The sequence below is a fragment of the Rhinatrema bivittatum genome, chromosome 8 (assembly GCF_901001135.1).
Source record: "Rhinatrema bivittatum chromosome 8, aRhiBiv1.1, whole genome shotgun sequence".
Taxonomy (NCBI): domain Eukaryota; kingdom Metazoa; phylum Chordata; class Amphibia; order Gymnophiona; family Rhinatrematidae; genus Rhinatrema; species Rhinatrema bivittatum.
The window spans coordinates 75,401,053-75,419,620 of record NC_042622.1 but is presented as its reverse complement, the minus strand read 5'-3'; the positions used below and the strand labels follow the sequence as shown (position 1 = coordinate 75,419,620).

Below are 18,568 nucleotides of genomic sequence, written 5' to 3'. Positions count from 1 at the left end.
ATTGCTAGCCTCAATTATATGCAGAAAGATGGCATAATTACTGCTTCTAAATGAAGTCTGCACAACATCAATATTTTATCAAGGATTTTCAAAGTAAACTTATGAGCATATGTTTGAAAATCCTTCCCTAATTGGCCAGGTATGCACAGAATTGTCCACGCAGTTACACCTACTCAAATCAGAGTATACCCGGTGTGTGGTTTTATTTATTTATTAATATTCTACTTTTCACAGCACTTCAAAGTGGATTACATTCAGGTACTATAGGTATTTTCCTATCCCCAGAGGGCTTACAATCTAAGTTTGTACCTAGTAACTTACACGCCTATATTCCAAAATGCAAAAAGATATGAGTGTAAGTTAAATCCTCCACCCTCTTAACATCTACTTCCAGTGCATGCAAAAATAAAACATGAAATCAGGTTATGTGTGTACTTTAATACACACTGGCCCTCAGTCCAAATCAGGTCCATAAAGTCCTGGAAACACTAACTTCACTGAATGCAAGCTTATATTGGATGTACAAAATCTCAAGGATTCCGAAGAATGGACCTATATGCATATCCAGGGACTCTCCAGGTCTGGCCCAGAACCTCCAGATTTTGAAACCAATTGCTAGGTGTCTGAACCCAATTGGATTCATTCAGCAACCGAGGGCCCTGACTTTTACAGTCTGGGGAAACAAGTATGGGGGGTAACTTGCTGATGGGGTAGCTACTATCCTTAACCAATAAGACTGATACTTTGATGTAACTCAAACATTGCTCTCTGCTTCAACAGCAAGGCATAAGAGGGAATTGGACTCAACAGCAATCAACGAGGACTAGTGTGGGAAACTGATAAGCATGGGGGGGTAACAGGGAATTGGATTCAAACTGCAACCAATGAGGGCCCTGACTTTTATGGGCTGGGAAACAGACAAGCATGGGGTAACCTACAGGCACAGCACAAACTACATAAGCTTACTGGGCAGACTGGATGGACCATTTGGTCCTTTTCTGCCATCATTTCTATGTTTCTATGAATTTGCAGTGGATTAGAGGCATATGCTGCGAGGAAGAGGACTGGGAATCAAGCAGGGAGAAGGGAGGACGAACACTGCATCTTTGGATCAAGGAGGGAGGAATGGAGAGAACTGGGAAGCATGAAAATACACATCTGTAGGGGAGAGGCAGTTGGAAGAAAGTTTGTACCCCTTCCAAAAATACTCTTCTCCCACAATGAGCTACCCAAATATCAGAGTGAGCAGAAATGAAAAAGGTCCCAGGTATGCCAACCGACCTCCAAAGTGCACACCATCATTAGAGAATCTTTATATTGGTCCAAACAAAGGCATCACAACCAGGGCTTAATTTGGAGACAGAAAGGAAATGGAACTGTGAAAGAGCTGAAATGGGCAGAACCAGGTGGGAACTCTTTCTTTCTCTCATATACCTGAATCAAAGCCATGTGGCTGCCCTTGTCTCAGGGTAAGCAGTGCTACTTCCTCCAAAGGCAGGAGGGCTATAAGTGATCCATGCAACTACTGGGTCTGTTTGGTTTCCTCGGAGGAGCCAGAATTGATCTACACTGCTGGCTCTGCTTTCTCGGTCCCGGCAAAAAAAAAGGAGGCAGATCACCATTCTGTATTGTTCTGCAAGAAATTAAGCCCTCTGTAATGGACACAAAAAAGGGTTGAATTAGCATAAGTTTGACTGGCATTACTTAATACTTACAATTTTCAAACTTATGCTAATTCAAAAAAAATGTTTGTGTCTGTTCTTTGCTCTGCAGATTCTGCTTCAATATCACCCTTTCCCCTTATGTTCTCTGGAACACAGGAGGAGAAGGGGGAGGGGGGGCAAAAAAGGAGGGGCTGGATTAGAGAGCAGAGTGGCTATATTCTTCTCTATGTGCCTCAGGCTCAACCCCTCTTCCTCTCTTCCATGCAGGCTGCCTTGAGGGGGAGATGCTGGAGTAGAATACCTCTGCTGCTCTGCCTCTTAAACCTGAAAAGAAGTGCTAGAAATTCCCCCACAAATTAAGCCCTGATCACAAACGACAAACAGGCCGATACAGTAAAGTGCAGCCACGGTTACCCTGCTTCTAACCCGCTTTCTACTCACAATTTGGCTGCGTTAGTCCAACCCGCGATTCACTATCCCTTTTAACCCAGCCCTATCGCTTCTTTAAATCAAAGGGAAACCCTTTCCGCCTGCGGCATGTATATGAGATGTAAATGATCGGATTAGCTATTCCCTCCCATACAGTAACGTGCGCCCCGATTATCGCTTTTTTAACCTACAGTTTTGCCACGTGTTTAACCTGCTAACTTACCGCCTACCCTTACCCCTGCATTAGTGTGGAGCGTCAGGTCAGAGAGATGAAATTTCATGGGCAAACGACCCCCTCACCCCCCGGGGCAAGAGCCAGGATCGGGCAAACTTTCCCCCAGCTCCCGCTCACCTGCCCTGGTCGCGTCCATGGTGCCGGTCTCCCGTGCGGGCGCGCTGACAGCTCCAGAGCAGGAAGGAAGGACCTGTTGTTTCCAAGCATAACCTAAACTCTTGCCTGCCCAACCTAAAATCCAACGTGCCGGGAAAGCCACTCTTCAGATCGCGACTAATCCCATCCCCCAGCCCCCACTCACCTGCCCTGGCCGCGTCCATGGGTGCCGGTCTCCGGGGCAGCCCCAGTTCTCTCTCCCATCCTCCCGGGGGCAGCCGGTGGCGAGAGCGAGAGCAGCCCGGGGCGGATCGCGAGGCGGCTTCCAGCAACCCCCGCCAGCGAGGGTGCATGAACGCACGCCGTGACCTAAATGCCCAGCTGGACGTCAGAGGTCACGGCCTGCGCCAATTTACCATCGCCGGCGAGGGCTGCTGGAAGCTGCCTCGCGATCCTCCTCGGGCTGCTCTCGCCGCCGGCTGCCCCCGGAAGGATGGGAGAGAGGACTGGGGCTGCCCCGGAGACCGGCACCCATGGACGCGGCCAGGACAGGTGAGCGGGGGTTTGGGGATGGGATTAGTCGCGATCTGAAGAGTGGCTTTCCCGGTGCATTGGATTTTAGGTTTTTAGGTTTTCTTTTGCTTAAAGTTGGGATCCACTTCCTGGTACCTGTCATTTCAAATGTCATTTGAAATGACAGGTACCAGCGCACCAAGGTTACTGTATAGGCGCTGTATACATGGACGCGCGTTGGACGCGGCTTGCATTTGCATGCCATTTAAATACAGTATCGAGCGGTATGTGATCCAGACTGTGCGTGCGGCAAACGCGGGTGCGCCCGGCACTAACACACCTCTTTCTACCGCACCTTACTGTATCGGCCTGAAATATTGGTACTCTCTAACAGAATACTAAACTTTGCATGCAAAAGTGTCCATGAGAATCACCTATACACAAGTCACTTCATGCATCTGATGAAGTGGACTCTGTCCTCGAAAGCTCATGCCTCAATAAATTGGTTAATCTATAAGGTAACATCTACCGCTTGTCAGAATGGACAAAACTTTTAATAAAGCAGGCGCTAATAGTCTAGTTTCTCTGCAAGCAATACTGTCACCCATTTCAATCAGTATCAAAGACGCTTTAAATAGACAAATCACCACAAGGTTATGAGTCCTATCTCAAAGATCACAGAAAGGGAGATTAAGGAGGGATGCAACTACCGCGGCTCTGGTGCGACAATTGACCTCCCGATAGCTATTACATACCTCATTATAAGATAACTTTCTCGAGTTCACTATTGTACAGCACCTCTCTACATAAAATAGCCCTACTTCCTTCTGTGTTCCGGTTCCAATGCTCCGATCCCCACCTATTCGGGAAATGAGTGATAGGCAGCGCGTCCAATCAGAAAGTAGTAATTCACCATGCCAGAACATCTGCAAAATGAATGGATGGGGCCAGTGCACAGGCTCTCTCATACAGTCTGAAAGCATTGCGTATCAAGCCTCGTTCTGATGTAAAAGCTCTAGGTCTAACTGGTTGGGATACAATTTAATGAACTGCGCAAGACTTCTTAGGTGGTTGTTTTTTTTCTCCAACACAAGAGATATTTCCGGTTAAATTGCGAGAGGATGGTGGAAGAACTGAACTGAGGATAGTCTAAAGTGCTGTTCCCGAATCAAATAAGAGCCTCAAGTATTTTATATCAAGGCACATGACCAGAACCGTACGAATCTTTTGTTTTCTTTAGCAAAATCGCTTTGTTGTCCTACTGATCCCAAATAACTTCCGAAAGTCCCATTTACTGCCCTAGTAAAACAAAAATATGAGTTAAACTGAAGCGAAACCAATAAATCATGTCAAAGAGGGGGGACGGGGGACAGGTGGTCGACTGCGAATCCATGTCGTTATTCCGTACATTGCTTTATTTTTGCTGTCGGGTTACTAATGTAACCGTGCTTGTTCAGCTGGCACTAAGACCGACAATTCAAACTACCAGGGCTCGAGCGCTGCTGAACAGGCATTGCGGTAGTGACGCAAGCGCCATTATGCCGCCAAATAGGGGAGCTGCTAGCTTTACATAGCGTAGCGGAGTACAGTAGCACAATCAGGTGACCAGACGCGCATTTGGAGGTAAGGGGCAGTCTTTATTCACATTTGCTACAAACTGTGCCATGATTCAAAGGTTTAAGCAATCAGACCCCACATCACTGGTTCATAAGAGGATACTAATGTGAAGTTTTATAAACGCTTCATATTTCCGACTTCATACGCTGCAGTGTAGCCTCAGTAATTGTTCACATCGCTATTTTCAGACACTACTAGAGTCTCTTATTTTTGTAACTTAGGTTGGTGTAAATTTTTTTTATATGGGTTCTAGAGTTTTTTATATTCAGTTGTTAATCAGGTGGAGAGCAAGAACCTGGGGGTGAAACCTTAACTAGTAAGCGCTGACTAGACCTCTGTCTGGATTGGTTACATTTCTGCTGTGTAGTGCAGACTAAGATTAGATAAAATGAACCACTGGGTATATGTCCACTACAATACATGGACAATAAATCCAGACTACTCAAAATCTGTGGTTCTAAAATAGGTATGCTTTCCATTTACAGAGAAGAGTATACTTATATACAGGTCAATCCTGTAAAGTGCGGCTGCGTTTACCCCGCTCCTAACCCACTTTCTACTCACTTTCCGGCCACGTTAGCCCTTCCTGCGATCCACAATCCCCTTTAACCTACTCTTACCGCGTCCTTAAATCCCCGGGTAACCCCTTCCGCACGCGGCATGTATATTACATGTAAACGATCGAATTAGCTATTCCCTACCATCCAGTAACGCATGCCCCGACTATCGCTTTTTTACCCTGCCGTTTTGCCGCGCGTTTAACCTGCTAACTTACCGCCTACCCTTACCCCTGCGTTAGAGGCAGGGGTAAGGGTAGGCGGCAAACTTTCCCCCAGCCCCCGCTCACCTGCCCTGGCTGCGTCCATGGGTGCCGGTCTCCGGGGCAGCCCCAGTCCTCTCCCCTCCTCCCGAAGCAACAAAAGCGAAAAAAAAAAAAATAAAGTGAAAAAAAAAGTTGCAAGAGAGAGAGGGGAGAGAGGACGGGCAATCCTACGCTCGGGATTGCCGGTCCTCTCTCCCCTCCTCCCGAGGCAAGGCGCGAAAAGCAGAGGAGGGGAGAGAGGACTGGCAGTGTAAAGCGACGAAGCGACTTACTTTTCTTGCAGCCCCCCTCTGGAGACGGACATCGGCAAGGAATTTTCCGTTTTATTCACCATTCCCTTTCTAATAATTCCCAACATTCTGTTTGCTTTTTTGACTGCCGCAGCACACTGAACCGACAATTTCAATGTGTTATCCACTATGACGCCTAGATCTCTTTCTTGGGTGGTAGCACCTAATATGGAACCTAACATTTTGTAACTATAGTATGGGTTATTTTGCCCTCTATGCATCACCTTGCACTTATCCACATTATATTTCATCTTCCATTTCGATGCCCAATTTTCCAGTCTCACAAGTTCTTCCTGCAATTTATCACGATCTGCTTGTGATTTAACTACTCTGAACAATTTTGAACATAGGCAATTCATAGGCAATTATTAGCTGGGTGGACTTGGGAAAGCTACTACGTATCTATGGGAATAAGCAACAAGGAACTGACTGGATCTACTCTGAGATCTGCCTAATGTCCAGATTGCTATTGTCAGAAACATGATCCTGGGCTTGATGGACCTTTGGTCTGATCCAGTATGGCACAATCTAGAACCAGGAAAGAACACAAGCAGGGGATAGATGCTCAGAAAACAAGGTATTGACCAGGTTTCCAACCTGCAAAGGATTAATTACTCACAGTCTTCAATTGCTGGCACCAGGAAAAAGTTCCTGGAAGGAGGAAGTTTTGGTGGTCAAACTGCATTTACCTCCTGGGGTGAATTAAGCAGGTTTGGGCCTAAGTATCTAGTAAATTACTGCATTTCTCCATATTGGTTTATATTTTTCACATCTTGTGCTGGGAGGGGGGGAGAGAGAGAGAGACTATTTATAAAGCCCTCATAGTAGTGAAGTATTTGTATCTCTATAGAAGGGCCCTCTAATAGGTCATGGTGAGGTGTTGGTGGTGGTTTAGGGACCAGTTTCTCATGTAGAGTGAGACGTATGAACAGCACAGTATACCTTGTTGAAGATTTGACGTAATTTGGAGTGAGGAAAATCTCATAAAGATGCCATTTCTACTACCGTATGTTCTCTCACCCTAGCTTGATGGACTCTATAACAGGGTACCATCAAGCTAGGGTGAGGTAACATAGCACAAAATTTCACATGGCCCCACATTGCTACGCCATATGCCTGAAATACTCTTACTGAGGCAGTATATCATACCCCCTCTCTAGCCAGCATCAAGTCCTGCCTAAAACCCACTTTTTTTTTAAGGTAATCTTCAAACCTTAAAACTGACTTTTCCTGATCATAGTGTTGATTTTAACCTTGCTTATTGTAATAAATTTCTTAAAGACTCTTATTTGCTTTGTTTGTGTTCCATGACTATATTGTAAGCTCCATGAAGCAGAGATGGTCTCTATGTACAGTGCTATGTTCATCTGGTAGAAGTATAGAAATGATAGAGTAGTAAAAGCTGAAGAAAATAAATAAAAGTAATACAAATAAATGTAAGTTTCCAAACCTGTTTTCTGTTTTTGATTTTATATTGAATATAGAATAGCATTTTCTTTTTGTAATGAATATCCATACATTTGTGGCAGTTATTTTTTAAGCTGACAATTTTTTGTATTTTTATGAAACTGAAAAAGCACTCATGCTTTCAGTTTGTCTGTTTACATTATTTCAATGAAGTTTAATCAACTTCATGCATGATGGCAGTAGGACAAGTACAATTTGCTCTTGTGCTTCTACAACTGGGGCAGGCCCTCTGTGCACCACAAAGAAGAAATGAATAAACAAAACTTGAGAAGGGGAGGTCTGTGTTGCGCTTCCCGGCCGCGGCCGGTCCTGCTCACCTCTCCCATCCATCTACCAGCTCTAGGCTCACTCCCTCTGCCGCTGCAACAAGTTTGTGGCGTCCCCAGCTCCCCCGCTCACCGTCTTCGATGCCGGCCTCACAGTGGAGCTCCCACAGGGGTTCCACGTCCTCCTGCTCCTCGGCCCCGCCCCTAGGTGCACACGCGACCGACCTCGTACTTAAAGGCACTAGCATGGGAAACTCCAACCCAGCACCCTCCAATGACATCACAACTCCCTTGCATAAAAGGCCAGGCCCGTTCCCCTGAATGGTGCCTTGGCAATTGGGTCGTACACTCCGGTGTCTCTAGTTTGCCTTCCTGCGTTCCAGTGTCTTTGCTCCTGCTCCAGCATTTCCTGTTCCTTCGTCTCTCCATTCCTGGTAGTACCCTTTGGACTGATCTCACATTCCTGACCTTTGCCTGTACTCTGACTACTCTTGATTGCTGCCTGACCTGATCTCTGCCTGGACTCCAACTACTCTTGATCGCCGCCTGGAACTTGATCTCTGCCTGACCTGACTACTCTTGATCGCCACTTGGAATTTGACCTTTGCCTGACCTGACTAAGCCCGGATTGACCACTGTTACCGACCCAGCTTTGGCTGACCATTCTGGACTGATACTTTGGCTTTGATCCTCGCTATACACTCGGACACTCTCTTCTGGCCTCCTGCGACCTCTGGACTTCCCTGTTTGAACACCAACCACGCACCCTTATTCGTGGTGGGCACTCCCTTGAATTTTCTCTCTAGGAGACCCTGCGAGGCCCACCTAAGACCAGGCGGGCCCAGGTAACCAAGGGCTCAACCTGAGGGAACCCCGGGTTGCTATTGGCGAAGCTCCAGCTAGCCTCTGTCCAGGGGCGGATTGTGGGAAAATAGTGGCCCGGGGGATTTTTCTCCATACTGGCCCATGGGTACCCGATTACACATACAATTTGGTGAGTCACCAAATACAGAATAAAGGGGCCATAAAATATACACAGAAATGCACAGACAAACTGAACTGAAAATCACAACAAGTTAGACTGTATGTAATGCAGCAATAGAAAAACAGAAAATACCATCATTCCTCATAAAACATCAAACAATAAAATCAAGAACTATAAAACATCACAATAGGAAAATCATACTAAAAATATATATATTTCAAAACTGCTGATGAATAGGACCTCCAGTAATTTAACTCAGGGAAATTTTCAAAAATTTGTATATAACACCAATAAAATATTTCAAAAAGAGCAGACATTAAATAATATTCATATAATTAAAACTAATAAGGATTTTAAAAAGCCCCTGCTGTCCCCTTCTGTGGGAGCTCTTGATTTCCAGTCACCCTGATATTGTCGAGGATTAGGAGGTTATCCTCTCTCTCTCACACATACACTCGCATGTCCATTCTCTCTCACACATACACTGTCACATACATACACATTCATGCTCTTATATCCACCATAACCTCTCACTCTCACTGACACTGACACACTCTCAGGCTCTAAGACACTCTCTCCCCCTCCACACGCAAACTCTTACTCCCTTGGATTTTCTCATACACACTCATGCTCTCACACTCACTGGCTCCCTCACATACACACAAACACACACACCCAGGCAAGCTCCCAGTTATTCTCACACACACAGACCCCCAGGCAGGCACCCATGCATTCACACACATACACCCCCCCAGGCAGAGTCCCATTCATACACATGCACACACTAAAGGCAGACACCCCCCCCCCCCCCCGCCCCCCTCACTTTTGCCAGCAACCTCGGAACCTCTCCCATTCCTCTGCTGCCACTGTCACTGCTGCCACATGGCTATTGAGGAGGTGCCAATTGCTGCTACTGACACTGAAGCCCATTCTGCTGCCTCCTCTGTGCAGGCCCTGTGGGCTTCCACTTCCTCCATGCTGATCTCGTACATTGTGAGATCCACATAGAGAAAGTGCTACTCTTGCACATTCCCAAAGATTACATGTGCCAATCACTAAAAAGTAATTTATTTATTTTTTTACCTTTGCTGTCTGATCTTAGTTTTCTAATTGGTTGGTCACAGGCTTTTTTATTCCACCTTCCCTTATCTATTTATTTTTTTTCCAATTCCTTTTATATTGTCTTTTTCTGTTTCTTTTCTCTCCATCTTCTTCCCTCAAACACACAGTCAGGTTCTCATTCTTACATGCATTTCTTTCTCACACACACAGGCTTTCACTGTCACATACTGTCTCTCTCACACACACAGAGGCTCTCACATGCTGTCTCTGCAAACATTCAGGTCCTCACTCTCACACACAATCTCTCAACTCATCTCATACACGCGCGCACACACACACACTCTACAGACTCTCAGCCTCTCTCTCACCTCTGGGCCTCCTCTTCGTGGGCTCTGCAGCGGCCCTGATCTTCTCGGGCCGTGGCGGCCCTGCTACCGGGCCTCTTCTTCTTCTCGGGCTGTTGCGACTTAGGATTCACGGTGGCCCGTAAGCACTGCTCCTCTTCTGCATGCACTGATGCTCCTCCTCCTTCCTGCCCACGCGGCTCCGGCAGCGTTTACTTCTGGGGCCGCACGGGCAGGAAGGAGAAGGAGCATCAGCGCATTTAAACGCGATCTTTTTCTTCAGGCCGTGGTGATGTGAGCCTCACCACGGCCCTGCCGATCTGCCTGTCACAGCGCCGCATGAGCCTTCCTGCACCCAGAGGCATTGGCTCCCCTCGGGATACCACTGCTCGCGGTGCCCCAGGCCCAGGCCTAGTGCTTCCACCGGCCCTGCCCGCAGGTTTCTCTTCGGGCCACAGCACCAGCAGACCCTCTTCTTGTCTTTGGCCGGGAAGTTTAAAAAAAAAATTACGTGATGGGAGCGACCGGCCCACTGGGGAAAGCCCGATCCCTCGATAGGCCAATCTGCCCCTGCCTCTGTCTCCTGTGCTCCGCCTCCTGGTGGCAGGCGCTCTCTGGATCCGACCGGAGGGCCGTACCAATCCTGTACCAGGCCAAGGGTCCACCTCCAGCGCAACAGTCTAGCCATCACCTGCTATTATGGCTTGGATGGGCCCTCCTTACCCTTAGATAATCTGCACAGAGAAGCAGATACAACCCTACACACTTTACTGGACTGACTGGATGGACTATTTTAGTCTTTCTCTGCTATCATTTACTGTGTTACTATGAACCTGATTTAAATATGGCCTTTCTCCCATTTTGTGTTTATGGGGGAAATGCTTAATAATGAGGCCTCCTGTCTGTCCATTCATCTGTCTTTGACACCTGATGTTATAGATGGTGACTAGCTGCACAGGCACACCAAAAGAAAACAAAAGTGATGGGCTGGAAGGGCATGGCAGAACCCATCCCACCAAGCCTAAGACCACTAGTGAAGCTGCCTGGCGGAGCCACCAGAGTGACAAAATAATATCTCTCTCACCATTATTTAACAGGCCCGAAGAAGGAGAGCAGCGGAGTATCAGGCTGTGTCCTCTTCCTTTGCCTCCTGGGGGCCGACTAGTCCTTTGAACCACATGGCAGTATGGGCTTTCACGTGATTCAAAGTACCAGACGTGCCCCAAATGGCAAAGGAGAATGCGCCTCTCTTTCTCACAATGGTGGCAGTGCATGCAAATCTTTCTCATGCATATTCATTGTAGATATCCTGAAAAACTGGCCTGCTTGTGGCACTGGAGGACTGGAGTTTGACATCACTGGCCTAGGATATGGTGTGTGGGGGGGGGGGGGCTCAGCTGGGGGGGTTTAAAAAGTGCTGGAGGATGAGAGGCAGATCAAGTAGTGTGTGGAGGGTAAAGAGGGACTGCAGATGAGAAGGGTCTTAACTGTGGGGAAAGACATGATGAGGCCAAAGAGAGAGGCAGCTGGGAAACTGAGAGACAGGAGAACAAAGGTAAAAAGTACAAATAAAAATTAGTCTAAATATAGAGAAAGAAGTTTAAAAGACTAGAACATGGGTAGGCAACTCCAGTCTTTGAGTGCCACAAATAGGTCTGGTTTTCCAGATATCTACAATAAATATGCATGAGATATATTTGCATACAACAGAGGCAGTCTATGCAAATTAATCTCTCATGAATATTCATTATGGGTATTTTGAAAACCATGTTAAGCACTTTTGTGACGTAAATTAACTCTAAAGGTGGTAAGAATGCCAGAATATGTAATCAGACTTGCAAATGAAACCAAATAATTTTTCATGACCAGAAAATCACCTAAATAAACTATCTTATAATAAGGTCTACACATTACAGCACTAATTAAATTATAGCATAGATATTTTGCATTCACTAGGTATCTTTGGAGATAGAATCTGTAAACAGATAGCAAGATTGTTACTTATTATTTTGCAAGCAGAACATTAGGACGTACTGAAAGTTGGCCATACTGCTTTATTTATTTATTTAAAGGCTTTTATAGACCGGTATTCGTGGGAACATCATATCGGTTTACAAGGAACTTAAACGCAGTACATGGAACAGGGTGCATGGTAACTTGGAGGGGGATGTAAACAGAACTTGATTAGAATAGAATATATACATACTTGATAATTATAGGGGATATACGTATATGTATACAACTTGGTAAGAGTAGAGGATATACATACAATAGTACAATACTTCATACAGTATAATAAGCAATTCAATAATACAATAGTATAATGTTGATTCAGAGAATGCTATGTGGGATAATTGGGGAGATCTACCTAAGCCAATTGAAAATGAATTGTGAGGGGCATAGTTTAAATACGTTAATGTAGGATTTGAGGGGTTGGAAGTGGGCTCCAGGGGGTTAAATTAACGAGGGGTGGGACTATAGATTCTGATGGGGGGGGGGGAGTAGGGAGATCAGATAGTAATGATGGAGGTTCTTCCGAATGTCATCCTTGCTAATCATGGGTCACGTTGCATATACTCTGAAAAGAGTCACTGTAACTTGCCATCTGGGATGTGTGTTAGCTTTGTGAAGAAATGTTTTGGGAAAATAGGAGGAAAATGATAGTGTGGCCTTCAGGGGCGGATTGTAGGAAAATAGCCTGGGGGATTTTTTCAAAACCAGCCCACGGGGTATCTTACTCCCTTGTGCACTTTCTCTGCAGCACATGCATCAACACTCCAAGTCGACTCTGAAAGCCGGCAGAATTAAGCCCAAATAGAGCATACACTAGACCAGCAGTGAGTAAACAAAGCTGTAGTCCCCCTATTCCATCCATGCAAATCTGTTCAGGCCACCCCACAAGTCTGCTTAACAGATTACCTCACCTTAGTCACACATGTAGAACACAGATAGACCCTCACCAAATACAAAATGAAGAGATAATAAAGTATGACTAGAAACATGTAGACAAAAACTGAACTTGAAACCGCAACAAGCCAGACTCTGTATGGAATGGAAAAAGAAATATCATTCCTCACTAAACATCAAACAATAATATCAAGAAATATAAAGCATCAATCATAATAGCAAAACCAAATTCATAAAAAGAAACATATTTCAAAACAGGTGATGAAAAGAGCATTCAATGATTACAAACATATAACATTGCTTTTTTAATTTCCCAAACATCAATAAAATATTTCAAAATAGCAAACACCACCCAATAATTAAAATTAAAGCTATAATAAATCCCCAGCTCTCCATATCTAGGAACTTTAGATTCCAGTCACCCTGAGATTGTCATGGATTAGTAAAGGGTGGGAGATATGCACAACTTTTTTCTCTCTCTAGCACACATGTTCATTCCCACACAAACTCCCTTATATTCTCTCACACACATGCTTACTAGATCACACGCTGTCTCTTGTACGTGCTTACTGACTCATATGTTCAGTGTGTCGCACACTCAACGCTCTTGTTCACACACATGTTTCATTGTTTCACTGATTCGTTCTTGCTCACACACATGCTCACTGGCTCAATCGCTCTCTTATACTCACACACAGGCCCACTAGCTTAAATAGTCCTCTTGCTCAAACATATGCTCATTGGTTCACTTGTTCTCTCTTGCTCACAAACATGTTCTGGTAACCACAATAAGCCCAACTGTATTATGCAGTACAACAATGGAAACATAATCAGCACATAAGCTCTCTCTTTCATGCATGCATGTAGGCGGTCTCTCATGCACAATAGGCTCTCTCTCTTTCATGCATGCAGGCAGGTGCTCTCTCATGCACATAGTCAGGCTCTCTGTCTTTCATGCACGCATGCAGATGCTCTCTCATGCACATAGGCTCTCTCTCGTGCACTCATGCAGGCTCGTGCTCTCATGTACACATGTAGGCTCACTCTCATGCATATATTTGGGCTCTTTCTCTTTCATACACAGTTGCAGGTGTGTGTATATATGTGTACGTATACATGTGTGTTTGTGTATACAGCAAACTTTACAGTACCCCCCCCCTCCCCCAAAGTCCCCTCCTAAGGTTTGTAGGCTTGGATTTCTGGGGAAACTGTCGAAGGAAGACCTTTTACCATCTGGGGGGTTTGAAGATTGGATTCAGGTTCCCACAAGTTCTCCTCAGGACCAAAGTTCTTCCAAAAAATAAGATCTTCTAGATGATTGATGCCTCCTAAAATCTAGAATTTCCTGGATTTCAAATTCAGTGTCCGATTCAGATATTGTATTTGATGAACAGAGGATAGCAAGAAGGTCATAATAAAAGTAAGGGTTTCAAGAGAGATATGTGAAATACATTTAAAGATTTTCAATATGGATAAAAGCTGTAGCTAATAGGCAATTGCCCCTATCTGTCCCCAGGGCTGGTGCATCCCATTAGGTGAACTAGGCAGTCGCCTAGGGCACCAAACATCAAGGGGTGCTGAAGAGCAGCCATATGGGGCCGCAAGCGGAGCCTATCCCGCTCAGGGCAGAGAGGAGTAGATTCTTGGTGGGTCGCAAACAGCCCCCATTCTGTTCGTAGCCCACAGAAGCACATACTCCATGGGCTATGAGCTGCGTCTCAGCGAATGAGGTAGGAGTCCGGGCCAGGAAGGGGAGGGCGGGTGCAAGGCAGAAGGTTCGCCTAGGGCACCTAATACCCTTGCACTGGCCCTGTCTGTGGCAAGATGGGGAATGGCCCAAAGAACCTAGGGGCAAACTTGGTTGACGGCATCTTGAGATGTAGATTTCGAGGGCTTAGCCACACCAGTCTTCCTGGCTTAAATTGTGATGCTGGTCAGTGTCTTTTATCAGCTTGTTTTTTTAAAGCAAACAGTAGCTGCAATGAGCAGTTGATATGTTCTGCACTATAAATCCTTGAGATTGCAACTCATGGTATTAGCCACTGGACAAGAAATGGAGAGAGCTACTGGAAGTGGTTCTCATGGATGGCGACCAAAGACTATCTGGAAGGGGTAGGATCCCGTAGAACTTCTCACATGGTTGTTGTGGCAGAACTCTGCCCATGGGAGGAAAGAAACCCAATTGTCTTGGTGCTCATTAACATGCCCTTAGAAAACTTTTGAAGATTTGGTTGACCATTTTGATTTACCCATTGCGCTGTGGATGATAAGTCAAATTGAAGTCCAAGACAATGCCAAACTTCTTACAAAGATCTTTCCACAACCAGGCAGTGAATTGGATGCCCCAGTCTGAGAGGATAGGAACAGGAAAATCCATGGAGATGGAAGATATGTTGTGCAAAGAGCTGAGGCAACTCAAGAGGGGATGGTAAGCCAGGTAGCAAAACAAACAACATAATATAAGATTTGCAATGCTGGGTCAGGTCAAGTGTCCATCAAGCCCAGTATCCAGTTTTCAACAGTGACCAATCCAGGTCAAAAGTACATGGCAGGATCGCAAGGAGCAGATTATTCCAAGCCGCTTATCCCAAGAATAAGCAGTGGATATCTGCAGCTCCACCTTATTAATGGTTTATGGACTTTTTCTCCAGGAACTTGTCCAAATTGTTTTTCAATGCAACTACACTAATAGCTTTCACCACATCCTCTGGCAACGAATTCCAGAGCTTAATTATGTGTTGAGTAAAAAAAAAAATATTTTCTCTTATTAGTTTTAAAGGTAACTTCCCAGTAACTTCATTATGTGTCCCCTAGTCTTTGTATTTTTTTGAAAGAGTAAACAACTGATTAATGTTTACTTGTTCCAGTCCACTCATTATTTTATAAACCTCTATCATATCTCCCCTCAGCTGTTTCTCCTCCAAGCTGAAGATTCCTAACCTCTCTAGTCTTTCTTCTTAGGGGAATTTTCCATCCCCTTTATCATTTTGTTCACCCTTTCTGATACTGTTTTATCTAGAAGGATATGCAAGTAGATTTTACACTTGTAATTTAAACACATTTACCCCCCACCCACCTATCTTGGAACCATCTTGGAAAAGTGATTTACAACTACCCATATGGTGTTGTGGCCATTGAAGAGGAGAAGGACAGTGACAAGTTTCAGTGGCCAAGTGGATCAATGGTTCCTCTGGGGCTGGTAATGGCTGTAACAGTCCCAAAGGTCGAGCCCAAGAGCTCTTATGCTTTGCACAGTTGGAACAAGGTTGCACATATCATTTCATGTCCTGCTTCACTTGAGACCACCAATAGTTGCAATTAATTAACTCCAGGGATCTGGTGACCATGTGATGACGACCTGCCAGAGGAGAGTCATGAGCCCATTTAAAAACTTTTTCCCTGAGATGTTCAGGGATGATAGTTTTCCGAGGAGGTATGGATATGGCAACAGCAGCCACAATTCTCACTGGATCTATGTTGTGGTAAGGAGTCACCGGGGCATCTTCTGTCTCAAATGAGCGGAAGAGAGCATCTCATTAATTCTTCTCTGCAGAATGGTTGCGTAACTCAAAATCAAAGTGGTTGAACAATGACCAGCGAGCTTGGTGGGGATTCAACCATTGTGCCTATGGCAGGAATTCTAGATTTCTTTGATCTGTATAAATGGTGAAAAGATGTCTGGTTCCTTTTAAGAGATGGCACCATTCCTCAATGACCTCTTCCAGTTAATGCTTGGGACAATCATCCTTTTTCCCCCACAAAGAAAAAGCCTGCACCTGCAGGGGAAGTTGAGGGCTGAATAAAGCCTCTTTCTAAATTTTTCTGGATATATTTAGTCATGGCCTGCATCTCTGGTTCTGACAGGGAATAAACCTCAACCTCTAGGGGGCATCTTCCCAGGTAAGCGATCTAATGGGCAAGTATAAGAGTACTGAGGCAGCTATATCTCTGCCTGCTGTTTACTGAATATGTCTAAGAAGTCCGAATACTGGGGCGGTAAGTCAGGTAAGCTAGACACTGTAGCCTGAGCTTCGGTGACTGGCTGTAGAGCAGGAGCCAGGCAGTTCTGAATGCAAGTAGGGCTCCAACAGGCAATTTGCATTTTGCAGCGTATTCCAGTCAATGCCTTGCTGGTGAAGGTGAGACCAGGGCAGCCTGAGAATATCAGAACAGACTGCCTTAGACAAAAAATAGAAGTTGATATGTTCACTATGGAGAAGAACTACCTTCATTAAAAGAGGATAAGCGACCAATGTTATACAACCAAGCAGAGGATCTCCATATACAGGCAAGATTGGTTGTGGGCAGGTTATATTCCCAAACTAGTGCCTCTTTGATAAAGCTTCCTCCTCAGAGTCAAGGAAAGCCTCTGTGTGTATCGTGGCCTCCCCGATGCTGATGCGGACAGGAACCACGAATTGTGGAGAGTGAGGGACTCTACCTAGGGTTGCTTCTCCAACCAGCTCTAGGGATGCGAGTTTCTCAGTGCAGCAATTGGCAAAGTACCCCAACCAGCACAATGTAGACAGAGATTTGATTATCTCCATCTACACTTTTCTTCCTTTGTAATCTTAGAGCAACCCAGTTACATAGGTTCCTCTGCCAGGGTGGTTTGCACTGGACTGGACAAGGATGCCAAGGAATGCTAGAGCCAAGGAATCAGATGGATGAGCCAGTGAGGAACTCTGTTTTCTTGGAAACATTACAGAAATCTGAGATCCACTTTGATGGCTAGGGCAGTCAAGTCTTCTGATGTGGATGGGATATCACACCCTGCTTATCTCTGATTTTTCCCAGATAATCCCTGCCAAAGATGGCCATCAGGCTATCTTCTCCCCAGCCTAGCTATAAGACCAGGGTTTAGAACTGCACTGTATACTTTCCTACGGTGTGAGTCCTTTGGCGAATCTTCAGCAGGTTGGTAGCGGCAGATGTAGCATGGTCTGGGTCATTAAGCACCAACCGAAACTGTTGTGTACATTCTGAAGAAGTGGAGCCTCTCGCTCCCATAGTAGAGAAGCCCAAGCAAGAGCAGAGCCACAAAAGAGTCAGCATTTACATTACCTTTGAACAATCAGAGGGAAACATAGCCACCTGAAGTTCGAAATACATTTTTGCATTGGTTTATAAAGCACCTGCACTCCTTGGGATCTCCCATGTATCCAGGATGTGAAGGGAGTTGCAGCAGGTGTCAAGTAGTCCTGGCTGGAGGCTGGGTCATAGAAAACAGAACCAGAGCCAAAGATAGTAGCTGTGCTTGCACTGCATCCATCCATACCACCAATCTTTCAAATAGACTAGTCACGTCATTTAATACATCTTGTTGCTGCTGGATATGCTGGGCTAGACCGGATATGGCCTGGAGCACAGATGAGTCTACTGAGTCTGTAGCCTCAGGAAAATTGTAAGAATAGTGAACGTTTATACTGTGGCATGGTTGATGCAGCCTTGTAGCAAACCTACTAGGCTCATTCCGATAGTTGGTGAACACACCCTAAACTGAGATAAGATTAAAGCTTCACCTATACCAGTCTCATTCCCCATAGGTTGAGCCTTTGGGTTCTAGGGGCCGGCAGGAGTTAAACAAGGGTTCCCACAGGGCATATAGGATAAGAGAATCCGGAACTGGGCCAAGGTCAGGACAAGTGTCAGAGAATAACCAGCAGTGAAGCAGAAGTCAAGGCGGGTGTCAAGCAAGATGTAGCAAAGTCCAAAGCTAAGGTCAGTGGCAAGTAGGAGAGTAGTCCAGGTCTGTAGCAGAAGTTAATACTGACAACAGTCTGGAGACAGAGTAGGCTGGAGGATCATGTCAAGGCACATCGGACTAGTCAAACCAGGCTGGACAAGGCAAGGCAAGGCAAGATCAGGAT

The 18,568-nt window shown here is 45.5% G+C and overlaps 1 protein-coding gene across 1 annotated transcript in view; it reads right to left on the bottom strand.

Moving 5' to 3' along the window:
- The window catches only part of GSS (glutathione synthetase), a 153,080-nt gene extending 149,206 nt beyond the window's left edge, over positions 1-3,874 (bottom strand). The window contains exon 1 of the mRNA XM_029614256.1: positions 3,693-3,874. Coding sequence (XP_029470116.1) covers positions 3,693-3,697 — 5 coding nt within the window. The 5' untranslated portion in view covers positions 3,698-3,874. The remainder of the gene's footprint in view (positions 1-3,692) is intronic.
- Positions 3,875-18,568: the final 14,694 nt, after the last annotated feature.